A 17,081-nucleotide genomic window follows, 5' to 3' on the forward strand; every position below is an offset into this window, starting at 1 on the left:
TCTAGGTCAGAGGGTACACGAACACTTAAGTATGTTTTTGCTCTCCAGAATAGCTGCACCAGTCTACACTCCCATTAGCAGTACATGAAGGTTCCTACATGCCCACATGCCTCCAACACCTGGCATCATTCAACTTTCTAATTTTTGTAATTCTAAATGATATAATTATTATAAGTTTTCATTTTCCTGATTACTGGGAAGTTTACCCATCTTTTTGCTTTCTTCTGAAATTTGTCTTTTCATATTCTTTACTCATTATTCATTGGCATTGCTTTTTCTTATTAATCTGCAGGAGTTCCTTCTATATTCTACGTTTAATTACTTGGTCTTAGATATTTCAAATATGTTTTCTCTCATCTACCACTTGTCTGTTGAGTAGAAATACTTAATTTGATGTACTCAAATCTCTTTTGCTTTTGCATTGCACATCATGCTTTTTTTTTTTTTTTTTTGGTGCTGGCCGGTATGGGGTGATGTCATACTTTTGAAGTGTAAGAAGTCATTTTCCACATCTAGGTCACAGAGATATTCTCCAGCACTTTACTAAATTTATAGTTTTAAACTTTTATCATTTAAGTCTAATACCTCTGGCATATACTTTTATGGTAAGTAGGGATCTAGTTTATTTTCCTCTAGTGAGCCAGTATCCTTAAGACATCCAATAAAAACTCTCCCTTTTTTGTATCTTTATAAATAATAAATTGCCATATATCCATGGTCTGTCTCTGAACTTTCTATCCATTTGCATTGTTCTTAGGCCATATCACAGTTTGTACTACTATGATTTTGTAGATTGTCATAGTGTTTGGTAGGAAAAATCCCTTTCTTTTTTAAGTTTACCTTGTGGACCATATTCTTCCATACAAATTTTAAGGTAAGTTTGAGATCCCCAAAAATCTAACTGGAACTTTGATAGGAATTACATTGATTTTTCAGATCAAATTTCAAATGTTCACTTTTATAATATTGTCATCTCTTGAGAAGCATGGAATGTTTCTTAGATCATTTTCTATGTCTTTATTAGAGTTTTAAAGTTTTCTCCAAATAGACTTTGTGTATTCTTGGTTAATTCCTCGACTTTTTACATTTTGTAAAACTTTGCTGCCAGTATAAGACCTTAATAGAGTCCCCACCCACCCCCAGATCCTCAGGAGACACTTTTTTTTTTTTTAGAGGTGGTCTTGCTATGTTGCCCAGGCTGGAGTGCAGTGAGTTATTCAGACACTATCCCACCACTGATCAGCATGGGAGTTTTAATCTGCTCCATTTCCAACCTGGCGTTCACCTTCCGTAGGCAGCCTGATAGTCCCCCTGGTCCCCTGCTACCGGAAGGTCACCATATTGATGCTGAACTTAGTGCAGACACCCCATTGGCATAGCACACTACAGCCTAGAACTTCTGGGCTCAAGCGATCCTCCAGCCTCAGCCTCCCGAGTAGCTGGGACTATAGCCGCCAACCACCACATCCGGCAAAACACTTATCTTTTTGATTACAGCCTTCCTAGTGAGTGTGAAGGTTTATCTCACTGTGGTTTTGGTTTGCATTTCCCTAATGACTAATGATGTCAAGTATCTTTTCAAATGGCTTATTGGCCATTGGTATATCTTCTTTGGAGAAATGTCTATTTAGATCCTTTGATCATTTAAAGAATTGGGTTGTTCCTCTGAGTCATAAGAGTTTTTGATACATTTTAGATACAAGTTCCTTATCTAATATACAATTTGCAAACAATTAATATACCTTTTTCATCTTTTTCTTTTTTAACCTCAAGTGAATATTATTTGAACTTAAAAAAAATTCTATATAAGGGTATCTTTTTTGTGTGATAAAATGTTTGCAATTTTAACAATTTTTAAACATGATTCCACACAATTAAATTCACAATGCTGTGTGACCATCACCTCTATTTCCAAAACTTTGTCATTCTAAACATAAACTCTGTACCCATTAAGCAATAATTTCTCATTACTCCTAAATAATTTCTCATTACTCTCTAAATATTCTTTTTTTTGTTTGTTTCTTAATTGACCCATGATAATTGTATATATTTATGGAGTGCAATGTGATATTTGGGTACATTTATAGTGTGCAAAGACCATATCAGGGTATTTAGCATATGAATCACCTCAAACATTTGTCACGTCTTTGTGTTGGTAACATTCAAAGAGGGTCCTTTTTAGTTGGTGAATTTAACCCCCTATTTTCCACATGATGGGTAACCTATCAGTTCATTTTTCTCCCTGGACAAATCCCTCTTAATATCTCCTGTCCTTCTCCTATTTGAACTCATACTCTGTGGTTGTGGTGTAAAGCTGTTATCTTGCTACTATGTTCTGGATTGGTGCCCTGATTTCTGCTATCTCTTGTCTTCTTCGATCTACCCCCTTAATTGTTGTGAAGTACATCCTCCAGTAGCTTGTTTTTTTGTTTTTTATTTGCTGGCTGGTACAGGGATCAAATCCTAGACCTTGGCCTCCAGTAGCCTTTGAAAACAGTGGCACAAAAACTAAAGTTTGACAAGGCCACGGTTCCAGATCCCTATATAGGGATGGCCGGTTAGCTCACTTGGGAGAGCGTGGTGCCGACAACTCCAAGTCAAGGGTTAAGATCCCCTTACCAGTCATCTTTAAACAAAAAAGAAAAAAAGAAAAGTATAGTTTGAGATATTGTAGGTCTAAAATATTTTTAACTTCACACTTGAAGACAGTTTGACCAGTCATAGAACTATAGGTTAGAAAAGTAAGTATCTCCTGAAATCCACATCTATTTGTTTCCAGGGTTCACAATGAGAGTTTGGTTAGCAATGGATACTCTGTTAGCTAAATCAATTTGGTTCCTGAGTTTCAGAGAGCAACTAGGAAATGTTCATTTGGCAAGGAATATCTCAAAAATTTTATCATAATCTATTTGCTTTATAAGTTTGGAGAGTGTAAATTCAAATAGGCAGGAATTTGTCCTCAGACTTCGAAGGCATTGATCCACCATATTTTGTCATCCAAATTTGCTGATGAGAAGTCTAATACAAACATAATTCTTATTTCTAAATGAAACTTTTTTGGTTTCTCTGAAACTTTAAAGAATTTCTCTTTACTCTTGAGGTTCTGAAACTTCAGTGCTATGCCATGGTGTGGGTCTTTTTCACTTGACCATCTGTTGTGCCTTTCAATATAAGGACTGAAGTTCCAAAATAGCCACTTATGTTATTTCATTTTAATAATCCACTGCCCCCTCCCTAAACTTTCACTTTCTAAAACTGTTAATCTATCGCTTCTCGGCCTTTTGGCTAAGATCAAGTGTAAAACTGTTAATCTGCTTCTAGACCCCTATATTTATCTTTGGTCACTTTCATCTTTTCTCTCACGTTCTCTCTTTGAGTTCTACTTCCAGGAAAATTTTCTTTCCAGCATCTTCTAATCCTATTAATTACTTTTTGGATTTAAATATTCTTAATTTTTAAAAACTTTGTTTTGATAACTCCTGTTTCATTTTCTGTTGTTTTATTAATGCAATTTCTCCAGAAATCTTTTTAACCAGTTTTTGCCACTTACAACACAGCATTATCTCATATCCTAAAAATCTTGAAAAACATAATTTTAATATTTACATAGTGCTCCATCAAAAGATCAAAATGTACCAAAGATTTAAAGCAGCATTACCCATCATCCGATTTGTATTTTCAATGTTCAGCCTACAAGTAGTGGGAAGGATGAATTAAAGCAGATTAGAGATCAAGTCTGTAATCTAGTGAGAAATGATGAAAGTCATATCTAAGGCAGTAGTTGTGGGGTACAAAGGCAAAATTTGGACAGCTAAAAGATTTTAAGAGATAGAATGGCACAAGACTTGGTGAATGACTGGATAGGAGAAAAGGGAAGAGAGAAGTCCAGAATTATCCTCAGGTTTATGCTAACAGCAAGAACTAATAGTTGAATTTCTCTAAATAAGAATTATATATTTTGAACATGTTAAAAACAGTGACTTACCTATAGCATCAGATGAGTTAAGCTAGATTGGAGCCTAAACGTAAGCTGCAATGTTCTACAGAAAAATAAAATTTCCCCCAGTGTCAGAGTCTCAAAGATAAGGCACTGTTAACATTTAAAGAGAAGTATAAAGGGTTCTAAAGCAACATTTGTTTTTCATGACAATATTTCTAATATCTATAAAAAGACATTTTTATTTTAAGTATAAGAAAAGATACCAAACCTTTAGAGAGATCAACTTTGTATTAAGATTCTTTACAGAAAACTTTAAAAGAATGAAAAAATTAGCAGTGGGGGCTGGCCGGTTAGCTCAGTTGGTTAAAGCATGGTGCTATAACACCATAGTCAAGGGTTTGGATCCCGGTACTGGCCAGCCACCAAAAACCGAACCAAACCAAACGAAAAACATTTAAAAATTCTCAGTGGCATTTTCTAAGTTCCCACCACAGGCAGCTCTTCCTCTGCTCTCTCTCCCTCCTTCTCTTTTTTTCTCTTGCCTGTGCTTTAGGTCTCAAACAGGTCTCCTGGTAGTGCTTAGGATGTGACCCCAGACTCCCACCCTGGTGACTTTCTCCTCTTCACAGTCTGCCAGGGCCTATCCTGGAGAGGTGGACCAAAGACCCAGGATTTTTCTCACTAGTCAATCCCACCCCACAGTTGTCGTTTTACCAACTCAGGTTGGGAGAGAGAAAAAACTTCAGGACTCCAGCATTTGAGCTACTCAAGTGTTAGGGGCCAAAAGGGACAGTATGGTTAAACAACTCTCAGAGCTCTGGCCTTAAACTTGTGGCTCCAACCAAGTCTAGAGACCTCGCTCCTTCCTGGCAGTAATGTGGGGAAGGGGTCATCAAAGGGAAAACACAATCAGACAACTGTCCCCAAATCTGCAGGGGGTAGTGATATGGCCCTAGTTCGACTGCCCCCAAGAGGAAAAGGAGAATCAGCTGTTCCACAACAGGTTGTGCTGAGATCCCAGGAAGGAGACTGGGGAGGAAACTTCTACAGGGCCCCTTGTCTCAGAGCCATTTTGTGAGGAGGTAGGAGCCAACCACCTTTTGGGGGAGGTCCAGTGCTGCTCAGCACACCCCAGCATCAGTTCAGATCATTGTAATCAAAACATGCGAATGAAGTTTAGACTGAACCTTTGGGGAAACAGGATAAACTATAACCCCACCACATGTGTGTGACTTCTCAGTTTCCCACTGCAACTCCCATTTTTTAAACAGGAATTTTCAACCCCTTGTGCTTGTCTAATGTCTGCTCTAAACAGTTCAAGACGCTATTACTGTTTTAAAATGCATGCATGTCAAGATGAATTTCCAACCCAAGGAAAAAAATAGAACTCAAAAAGTTTTGTGGAAAAAAAAAATAGCAATAAACTTCAAGTTTAAAATTATAAAGAAAACACACAAATTTATCACAAATTATTAAAAGAATATTTTGAAATAAAAAATCCTTCCATTATAAATATTTTCATTTTTGTATTTCACTTTGAGTCTCAAAATGAATTTAGCAAGATAATTTCCTTTTCATCAGCAAAACACCTGTTTACTATTTAACAATATTGTATATGCAAATATTTACTAAATATTCATCTCATTATAGATAGATGCCTATCACTTTATTTCTAAAACAATTTAATTCTATTTAGATTCAGAATATTTACATTTAAATACTCCAATGTAATATATAAGGTGCATTGACCAAATAGAAGTTCCTCAAATAAGAAAATAGCCTGATTTGGTCTTATCAACAAGAAGATAATTTCAAATGTAAAAAACTGAGCTAAAAAAAACACAGCCAACCACCTCTTTTAAGTTTTACCAGCTGTCTACTTCTAAAAAGTCCTAATCAGAGATACTTCTTTAAACCCAACATTTACTAATTCAACAGATGTGTTTTAAAATGAGAAATGTAATTATACTTAACTCGCTGATTTTTTTTTTTCTTTTTAAATCACTGATTTTTATGCTCCTGGCTTTAAAATTTTTTTATAATACATGAAGACTTGAAATAAACCATTCTCAACATTTTTCCAGGACTGTTTGCAAACTGGCTTGTTTTTACCTAAAATTTTAAACATGTCTACTGCAGGTAGTAAACAAAAAAAATTACTTAAAACTATAAAACCTACTAAGTAAACTCCCAAATGTAATATCACTACTTTTTCTTTCTCTTATAAGAATCATTACTGTGAACTCGTACTCGCTGGTGCACAGAGGATGCTATTTTCATACTGTCTTTCTTTGTAAAGGTCTTCTCTATAGCTCCAGGTTTCCAAAGTAACAACTGTGCATCTTCTCCTCCAGTCAGCAAAGAATCATCCTGCATATTCCAACAGAAAGAACGAACTGTAGTAGCATGCCCTCCCTGAAGGCTGGTCACATGTATCAATCCTGATGTGGTACAGTTCATTAAGTGAATCCTTCCTGTGTTTGTTCCTCCAATAACAAACAATCTGTCCATCTTTTCATCATACAGGCCACCAATCAAATAATCCAAAATACCTTCTTTCACATTAATTATTTCTCTGACATCCCGGATGTTCAAACGTGTAATTGGTTCATCAGTATCTAGGTGATTAAGGTCCCACCAACAAAATCCTTCATCGTGTGTCATGCAGTAAATCTGTTTATAATCTTTCCCAGACCAACCAATACAGCTTACTGATGAAACTGAGTTACAGGTTGTAATCAGTGCATCTTCTTCATTATCAACACTAATATCAAATGCATTCACCAGGCCATCAGTTGAACCTGAGACCACCATGTTGGGATTGCTGGGATGGAAGCGTACTTGAGTGATATCATCACTATGTGTTTCTGAATATGCACCAAGTGGGTCTTTAGCAGTAGACAAATCCTGAGAATTAACTCTTGCATCCCAAAATACCAACAATGCATCATCGTCCACTTTTTCTGTACCAGCACAAATGATATAATCATTACAGTTGATATCAAAACTGATAAAAATATTGGAAGGGTAACCCTTGAACAGCTGAACAGGTTTTTCACTGGCTAATCGAGCATCCCAACATTTTACAGTGCCATCAGTACATGCTGAGTATACACTGTCACAGGAATTTGCAAATTTAACTCCATTAAGAAGTCCAGGATATCCACTAAATTCTCGTAGTACATTTAACCTTTCTTTATCGTATATTCTGATTGATTCATTAGAACATAAAACAGCAACCAAGCTTCCTTTTTCTCCTTGTACAGTCTTTGATGTATCTATGCCAAGCAAATAAGTGGGCTCTTTAGTTCCTGAGGATCGTTTAACAACATGTAGATTAGCAAATTGTTCCTCAATCTTCTCCATATCAACAGTAGCATCCAAAGGTAGTAAAACTCTGTAATAAAAATAAAAAAATTAAAATTAAACTCAAAGCTTCTCTAAATGGCAGTTAAATCAAGGACATTTTCCTCTGAGGGCTGGCACAAAACAACAGAAATAAAATCTCGTCTATCCCTATCATGATTTAACTAAAATTCAGTGCCTTCTAATTCAATCATTCTTTAATACAGAACTTACCATATATATTTTATGATAGTAAAAGAATTAAAAAACATGTACATATACCACTCAGTAGTTCCTTATAGCCCAAATTCAATTATTGGTCCTACTCACAGTCCTCAGCATTGGCCAGGATCTCTACTTTGGAATCATGTAAGTAATACCTAGCTGCCTTACAAATTTTAGAATTTAAACACAGATGTATAGGCAAAAAAAAAAAAAAAAAGGTCCCCCCAAAGATGTTCATACATTAAATCCCTGGAATCTGTGAATATGTTAGGTTACATGACAAGGATGAATTGAGGTTGCAGATGGAATTAAGACTGCTAATCAGTCTAATTTAAGGCTGACCTTAAAATAGGGAGATTACCCTACATTACCTGGGTAAACCCAATGTAATAACAAGCATCTTTAAAAATGAAAGAGGAAGGGCTGGCCAGTTAGCTCAGTTGGTTACAGCATAGCCTTATAACCCCCAAGATCATGGGTTTGGCTCCCTGTACCGGCCAGTCACAGAAAAATAAATAAAAATAAAAGTGGAAGAAGAAAGCAGAAGAAGAGAGTCAGAGGGAAATGTTACAATAAAAGAAAGGCACAGAGAGACATAACGTCGCTGGTTTTGAAGATGGGGATCATAAACCAAGGAGTGCAGATGACCTCTAGAAACGAAAAGGCAAAGGAAACATTCTCCTCTAGAGCCTCCAAATAGAAATACGGTCCTGCATTTTAGTCCAGTGACATCCATTTTGGACTTCTGTCCTCTAGAACTATGAGATAATAAACTTGTGTTGTTTCAAGCTACCAAGTTTGTAGTAATTTGTTACAGTAGCAATAGGAAACTAATACAATAGAGTTCCCTAGTATAGAATCCTGGAGAAGTACTTCTCAGGCAGTAGCAGCCTACCAATGGTAGAACTGGGATTTCAACCTAGGCATTCTGGCTTCAGGGATTGTGCTCTTAACCACACTAGATTGCCTCTCCATGGTAGGTTGTATAGAAAGCAAGTTCAAGTCCAGAAAAATATGTATGCCTGGTGACTACAGTATATCATAAATGTTTCTATTATGCTTTTTACCAATGAATATTCTAGGCTGCCCCACAAATCAACATTTTCATTTTAAAGATAAAATGTTTTTTTCTGTTGTTTTGGTGATACTTTTTCAAGCATCCGTCTTTTCTTTTTTTTTTTTTAAAAAGATGACCGGTAAGGGGATCCCAACCCTTGACTTGGTGTTGGCAGCACCACGCTCAGCCAGTGAGCGAACCGGCCATCCGTACATGGGATCCGAACCCAGGGCCTTGGTGCTATCAGCACCGCACTCTCCCGAGTGAGCCACGGGCCGGCCCTGTCTTTTCATCTTTAAAAGGAGAAATGAGTACTAATTCAAGAGTTGGTAGGAGGATTAACTGAAACAATGAATGTAGTATTCCACATAATGTCTGGCATATCATAGTACATATTCAATAGACATTACGTAAAAATTACCAATGTTACCACTACCAATACCACTAACAACACATAAGGGAGAATTTGGATCTATCAGAGTGGCTCTAAACAGCACAATTAAACCAATGGGTACAAAATATTAAAAAGTTGGATTTGGGTTCAAAACATGAATAAGCATTCCCCTCAACTTTTAATTTTGAATATTTAAAAACTTACCAAAAAGCTGAAAGAATAGTACAATGAACACATATGCACACACACAATAGCCCTTCACCTCCCAGGTTCACCAATTGTTAACTTCTTGGCCACATTTGTTTTCTGTCTCTATACACATACACACACACAATTTTCTTCTTTGTTTTTTTGGTGGCTGGCTGGATCTGAATCTGTGACCTTGGTGTTATAAGGCTGCACTCCAACTGAGCTAACCAGCCAGCCCTATTGTTTCCTTGATGAACCATGTTGAAGATTAGTTGCAGACAAAATATTGCTTCATTCCGAAATACTTCAGTATAAGAGCACCTCCCTAACCTTTTTATATTTTATTATAAATGAAATGAATTTTTTGAAATGTACAGGCCAGTTCTCTCAAATGTTGTCCTACATTCCAGTTCCACATTTTTGACTGGTATACTATTTAGGTGACCATGAGTACTTCCTATTGCATCATATCAGGGAGGCACATAATGCCAGGTTTGGTCACATGTCTGAAGCAATAACTATCAGACCTCTCCATCTTAAAGGTACGTTCCTCCCATGTAGTTAGTAAATAATCATGGAGTGATACTTTGACACTGAATAACCTATTCTCCAACAACCTTTCATCCTTGCCTGAATCAATGATTACACTGGCATCTGCAAAAGTCACTTTCTAATTCTATCATTTTTTCTACCTTATCTGGTATTCTTCTAAAAAGAAGAGCTTCTCCATTTCTCTTTGAGCATCACTAAGAAATTATGATTTTAAAAACTGTATGTGATAATTGATAGCTTTGTTTTTTTTTGATGCTCAAACTGTCCTGACTTTGCCATTGAGAGACCCTTCAAGCAAGCTTTTATACCCTTTAGATATTATTACTCCATCATTCTATGCACTACATGGAAAAATTCTGTGGAAGAATTAGGTAAGTCTAAACATGGTGAGCTTCCTTCAACTTAAGCATTCAGAGACTAAAAGATCATTTGCCAATTATCCTTTGTGGTAAACTGTTGGTTTTCCAACCACATACACTAAAATAGCCTTCTTTCCTTGTACATTCCATGCTTGCTCCTGCCTCAGGACTCCAGCAATAGCTGTTTCTCTGCCTGGAATATTCTTTCCCTGTATTTTTGCATGAGTAACTCCTTCCTGTTATTAAGGTTTCAGTATATGTCACCTCTCAAGAAAGACTCTCCCCATCAACCAACCTAAAGTATCTCCTGTCATTCCCTATCACATTGCCTATTTCATTAATTTAAAAATTAAAAATATTTAATTATGAAATACTTCAAATGTACACAGAGGTGTAGAAAAAAGTATAAGACATGCAAATACATACTGTCCAGATTGAACGGATATTAACGTTCTGCCATATTTGCTTAAGTTTTTCTTAAAGAAATGAAACGTTACAGACACAACTAAAATTTCACTCCTATGATTAAGAATAAAAATGGCATCACATATATATGTATCTTTCTTGCAATTTGCTCTTTCCAATCAATATAATTTTTGAAAAATCCTATTTATTGTTGAACTGATTGTCTGACTCTTATTTGTTATCAATAAATGGTTGTTAAATAAGTGAATGCATAATTGATTCAATTTTCATGCATTAAGAGCTTAAGAGTTCTAGAAAAAACAGAATAAACCTAAAAGAATATTGCATGTATCTGCATGTTTGCAGGGGGACCTCTGCTCATGGAAACTGGTAAAATAATGGCATTCTTTAAAATAGTACTTTAAATAAAGCATAAAAAGAAAACTGAGAAAGATTTTATATCTGTGAAGAAAAATACTGTTTAACATAATTTACCATAAGCTACTCAAATATATCCTAAAACGTGTATTTAACTTAAAAATGTACTGCTTGGATGCTGCAGGGAAGAAACCCTTTTAATTCCAGATGAAAACAATTTCTTATTCTCAAACTATTCAAACTGAACTTTTATAACCTATGAAGTTAGAAAAGAAACAGTTCAAGGTCAAGGGTTCAGATCCCCATACTGGCCAGCTGCCAAAAAAAAAAAAAAAAAAAAGAGAGAGAGAGTTTTTTACTACTCCTTCATATTCATCTTTGCATATGAGAGATCAGGTTGATGCAAATTTTAAACAATAAGAAAGTTTAACGTGGCTTTTAAACTAATATAATTTACAGAACAAGGACTACTCACTGCTACACCCAAGTAGGGAGTAGTACTGTATTCTTTCCCTTCTCTACTGCCTGGAAGAACAGTCCCCTGCAAAGCTTTAATTCAAAGGATTCTGAGGATTGGAGTGGTGAGGCAGGCAAAGTGGGCCCCAGATGGAATGCTACAGCAAAATTAACATTTCAGAACTGTAGCAATGGTATTGGTCAATGGCTATCCACACAGCGCAGTTCAAATGCAGCATATTTCAAAAACCAAAACAAAACCGAGAACAGTACACATCAAAAAAAAAAAAAGAAAGAAAACAAGTTAGATATTAGAGGTAAACTAGGTATAGCCCACAATACTTTCAAGCTATTGAGTTTATATTCATCCATAGAAACGTGAAAATCCTTAACTTTATATATATATATATATATATATATATATATATATATATATATATATATATATATATATATATATATATATATATATATATATATTTTTTTTTTTGTCTTTTTCGTGACTGGCACTCAGCCAGTGAGTGCACCGGCCATTCCTATATAGGATCTGAACCGCAGCGGGAGCGTTGCTGAGCTCCCAGCGCCACACTCTCCTGAGTGCACCATGGGCTCGGCCCCCTTAACTTATATTTTAAAGCATTAATATACAAGTGAATATCTGAAATACAACCTTCTAAAGCTATATAATTCTTAATTTTACACACCAATGAATCATTCCAGATTGATGAATTCATTCTTACTTCCATGTATAAGTTACCCCAATCTGAGTTTTCTTTGTGCAATCTACTTCCCAGTTCTCAAGAAAAGCAGTAGGGTCTCTTATCTTCTCACTTCACACTCTCATAGGATTACCTCATTCACATTCATGTTTTCAAGTGCCACCTATTGGCCAATGATCACATCTCTCTATTTACAATCCACATTTTCAATTGTCTATTGGCCTTGGATGTGTCCCACCATAACTCAAAATAAAACTAATGATTCATGTTCCCCTCCTCCCAAAGCCTTCCCCTTAAAAAAAAAAAAAGACTTCTACTTCTCAATTTTCTCTGTTTGGTCAAGGTATTGGTGTCATAACGATGATACCCTAATCTACCTGGTTATCCAAGCTAGAAATCCTCTGAAAGATCTAATTCTCCTACTCATGCTTCTCATCTAATCAATCTCTAAATCCTAATTTGGGGCTGCAGACTGCTTAGGGAAATATTAGGTTAAATCTATTTTTGTAGATCAAAATAATAATGACAGTTTCATATGGTCCAACCTAGCAAAAATATATGAAGAGAGTAAATAAGATTAAGCATATTTTTATCTTTTCTTTATTTCGGTTAGATGCATAAAAAAATGCTTAGCATTCTAGAGCTCAACAAGCTAAGGAATATTATGGTAAGAGCTGAGGATGTGAGCAAGCATTTCTCTTATCAATATATCTATGTCTATATATCTATATGCATACACACAAAGGCATGAGAAGAGAGGGACAGAAAAGAGCTCTAAAGCAAAGAGTAGGGAGGATAGAAGAGAAATGCAGATAAGCAAAAAGAGAACAGTAGAGAAAGGAATGGATAATGGAAAGGGGAATGACTGCCGCTACCTTTTCAATCATACACAGGTGAAACACTGCAGTCTTTACCTTTCCTAACACGGAGATGAGACAAGGAGAAAAGGTCCAGATAAAGGAAAAGTTTAGTAAAGTACAAAGCTATGATAGTTTGCTTGGCTAAAAATAATTTTTCTTCATTAAAAAAAATTCCTTGTCCTTGAGTTAGAGGATGGAGCAAGCAACCATAACCAAATTAATTATGAACCTAACAGTTCTAGGAAGGAGGCAGAACAATAGCTAATGTCTCATCTTAACCCTCAATTCCTTCAAAGAGCCACCTAGTTTGATCAAGAAATAGCAGAAACCCTGCAGTGCCTGGCACTGAGCCATCACTACTGTTGTGTTTTTTACTGGGGTACAGAATTCTCATGTCTGAATATAATGCAGTAGCTGGAAGATGTCTAGAGAAGCACCCCAATGAACACCTTGCAGTAAGCTTCAAGTGGGGTCAGATATTAACTTCCTGATAAACTGCCATCCTCCAACACATTAGATGGGAAATGCTGACTAATCTCTGATCCGAATATGCATTCTTAGCTAATTGGGAGTTGACTACTTAAGGACAAAATCGCTAAATAGAAGAATGAACTCTTGCAGCTTCTGCCTTAATAAAATTTGTTATTTTTATCAATCAAATGTTGTATCATTTTATTTCCTATTAAAATAAAATGCTTTTCCTGTATATAAAGTACATCTTAAACACGTCTAGCTGCAACTGGGTATTGCTTATTCCTCGATTGGCTCAGTTTGAATATGAAATATGAATGAGAGCCTATTTAAAATAATTCCATAAAGAAGAGGAAGTTTGTTTTAATTTAAACAAGGGCAAAAAAAAAGTATTAAAAGAAAATAACATACATTTTACACCTATTTAGAAACTATTGATTACAAAAGGTACTATACTAAAAGTCCTCTGCACATTATTTTTATATGAGATATAAATGAACGTTATCCTCAGAAATAGATGTATTTCTATTTTTCCGGTATAAATATTCATCATAATCGAAAGACTGGACAGCATTAGCATTATATACTATTATACTTTTTAATACTGAAGAGTAACAATTGCATTTGAAGTATACGTTGGATAACTAATTTTCTTTTGAGACAATTTACCAGATGTGGGTCAGAAAATCCTAACTCCCACAGGTGGAACTCACTATTGCCTGTTGACTCTAATGAACTAGCTACGACGACTGTGAAATGCAAATGTCTAGCAAATGTCCCAAATGTAGAGGGAAGCTCAATAGGAGAGGTCATTCAGGAACAGGATTTAATAACTTGGCAATCCACACCAATAATTTAACTACAATAATGCTACCACATCTATTAAATTGGGCTTCAATAATTGAGGCTCAGAGATAAGAAAATAACCATAATTGCAGATCAATAAATGCTAAGTTATGTCCTAGAAACTTAATGTCCAGTTTTTTAATCCTAATCATTTAACCCTATGAGATGAGGGAGCTTGGTTTGAAATTCAAGTTGTTACTTCAAAACCTTTGAACTTGTGTTCATGCTATTGCTCATCTGTGTAAATACTTCCTGTCTTTACTTAAGGAATATGCCTATTAGGCTGTGAGAGAAGAAGGAATTACATGTTAATTCTACATATTAGCAGAGGAGAAAGAAAGGAACAGTACAATTGAAAAAAATATACACCAACCTAGAAAAAGATTACAATAAGGAATGATCCTTTACTTTTTACTGTTCTTGTGTCCCACTTTTTCTTCTTTTAAAAAGCTTTTTATTGTGTAATTTGTATGAAGTAGGAATAGCCAAAAAAAACCTCTTATATACCCATCATTCAGCATAATTATATTCCCAAAAGTTATTATTAGGGACACAGAGGTCAGTTATAGATCATATTTTATTTGAAGGGCAATTAGGAAATCCAAATGGACAGAATAATGGAACTCCTCAAATTCCTCCCCCCCCCCAATATGGCATCAATGTGATTGATTTCAGGACTTGACTCCAGGTCCAGGAGCCAATCCTAATTAGTTTAAATTTATCAGAGAAGTCCCATTCCTTTTACCTAGTAATTGGTTCAAAAACCTTATATTTTTGCCAGTCTGTGCATGCATCCCCTCCCAACTACAAGTTGTCCAGATGTGGAACACTAACTCTAAAGAGGAACCAAGCCAACTAAAGAACTTTTACACCATGTTTATGAGATCCAGCACTTCCTGATTAAGTGAGTTTGCAGCAGAGTTTTTGCCAATGTAGTCAGAACCACCCTAACTAATAAGAAATAATCAAAGTCTTGGGCATATCATCAAGTACTGACCTAATATAAGAAACCCCTACAAAGAAAGATTTAAAGAACGTAATTTTAAAAATCAATTTTCATTCATATTAAAAAGAGGAACACTGAGCTTTCGTTTTCTTCCCCTTTTCCCCTATGTATTTATTCAAAAATAAAAGAAAAATGAGATATACAGAGGAACCCTCAGAAGACTCTTTATAAAAATCTATGCTTAGTATTTATGGTAGGATCCCTGATTCTAACATCAACAAAATTTTTTTTTAAAAACCACTGAAATGATACAATATTTTAAAAAAGAAAACAATATAGAACTCCAGCTGGTAAGTTTCTAAATGTTTTAATAACATTTATATTTTCAAATATCTAATATAGTCACATGGTTCAAAATCCAAAAGGTTCTAAAACTACTGTCTTGGAATGTTTCTGTCCTCAAGTCCCTTTCCTCTCCTAGGAGACAATAAATGTTACCAGTTTCTTAAAAATACTTTCAGAGATCGTCAATTTGGAGTTTAATGAAAATATTGCCATGAAGTATTTTTAGCTTAACAAATCCTGCCAGTGTAGTATGATTAAAAAAAAAAAAAGAAATAGGTTTAAAAAGTAAAAACCTTAATTTCAAACCCCATTCTACCACAAACTAGCAAAAGTCATCCTGGTACTTATTATCTAAACTCTCTAAGTCTCAGTTTCCTCATTTTTAAAATGCGGATGAAAACTGATGCACTCAACACTAAGCGTCCATTATGGCCAAGTACTATGCTAAGTCCTGGAGATTTGGGTGAAAAACATGCTTGCTGTCTTCAAGAACTTGGGAGACAGACAAGTAAACAATTACAATATAGTGTGATAGACACCAGGACAAAGGTAATCACAGGTTAATACAGGAACACAAAGCAGAAGCATGTGGAGGACACAATTCTGGGGATAAAGAAAATAAGCAACAAATATTAATTTCCTTTCTTTCTAATTTTCATTTAACTTGCCTTATTCATTTAAATTAATTTCACATTTCAAAAACTACTTTTCTTACAACTGTTAAAAAATGTAAGCAATCTTAGTTACTTTTATATGAACAGCTATTTTTTTTTTTTTTTTTTTTGTCGTTTTTTCGTGACTGGCACTCAGCCAGTGAGTGCACCGGTCAGTCCTATATAGGATCCGAACCCGCGGCAGGAGCGTCGCCGCGCTGCCAGCGCAGCACTCTACCAAGTGCGCCACGGGCTCGGCCCTGAACAGCTATTTTTAACAAAATGAATCAACATGCAAAATTTCATGAACACAAATATCAAATAACTCTCAATTCTGAATAAATTATTGATATACCAAACTGAGTTGGTGCTTTCTTTTTTAGATTTTATTTTTTATTTTACAATGAAAAATATACCTCTAAAGAGCATATGACCTTCAACATGTTTTAAAAGATGATGGAGTTTCACTGCCCAAAGTTCTCAGTTAACTCCCCCAAGATTCTTAACTTTTACGTAGGTACCAATCAGAAAGGCTTAGAATTTAACCTATTAAAAATGCCCTTTGAGTTCTACGGAGAAAGAAGGGCTTACAAGAAAAGAAAAAAAAAGACACAGGAGTCAAGATTTCTCATTAGCAAATCTAGAACAACTTGCACTAAAAAAATAATAATATTGGATTACAACCCAAAGAGTAAAATAAATATCCATGAGCCCATACTGGTAAAAATAAATTAGTAAATAAATAATGGAGAAGGGGCAAATATTTCTTAAAGAAGAATTCTAAATAATATATGTAACTATACTCCCTCCAGGAAGTAGAGCTTAATTCTCCTTCCCTAGAGTGTAGGCTGGACTTGTTACTTGCTTCCAAAGAATGGAGTATGAAAACGGTAAGATAGCAACTTCTCTGTGGAAAATCTGGAAGACATCACTGTGACCAG

The 17,081-nt window shown here is 35.3% G+C and overlaps 1 protein-coding gene across 6 annotated transcripts in view; it reads right to left on the reverse strand.

The window, feature by feature from the left end:
- Positions 1 to 5,554: 5,554 nt before the first annotated feature.
- Positions 5,555 to 17,081, reverse strand: part of WDR89 (WD repeat domain 89) — a 37,103-nt gene continuing 25,576 nt past the window's right edge. For 5 of the 6 annotated variants that reach the window (XM_063091272.1, XM_063091270.1, XM_063091271.1 and 2 more), the window contains one exon: positions 5,555 to 7,337. In XM_063091272.1, coding sequence (XP_062947342.1) covers positions 6,146 to 7,306 — 1,161 coding nt within the window. In that variant the 5' untranslated portion in view covers positions 7,307 to 7,337 and the 3' untranslated portion in view covers positions 5,555 to 6,145. The remainder of the gene's footprint in view (positions 7,338 to 17,081) is intronic. The other variant, XM_063091269.1, reaches the window with a different exon arrangement.

This window comes from Cynocephalus volans, chromosome 3, assembly GCF_027409185.1.
Source record: "Cynocephalus volans isolate mCynVol1 chromosome 3, mCynVol1.pri, whole genome shotgun sequence".
Lineage (NCBI taxonomy): Eukaryota > Metazoa > Chordata > Mammalia > Dermoptera > Cynocephalidae > Cynocephalus > Cynocephalus volans.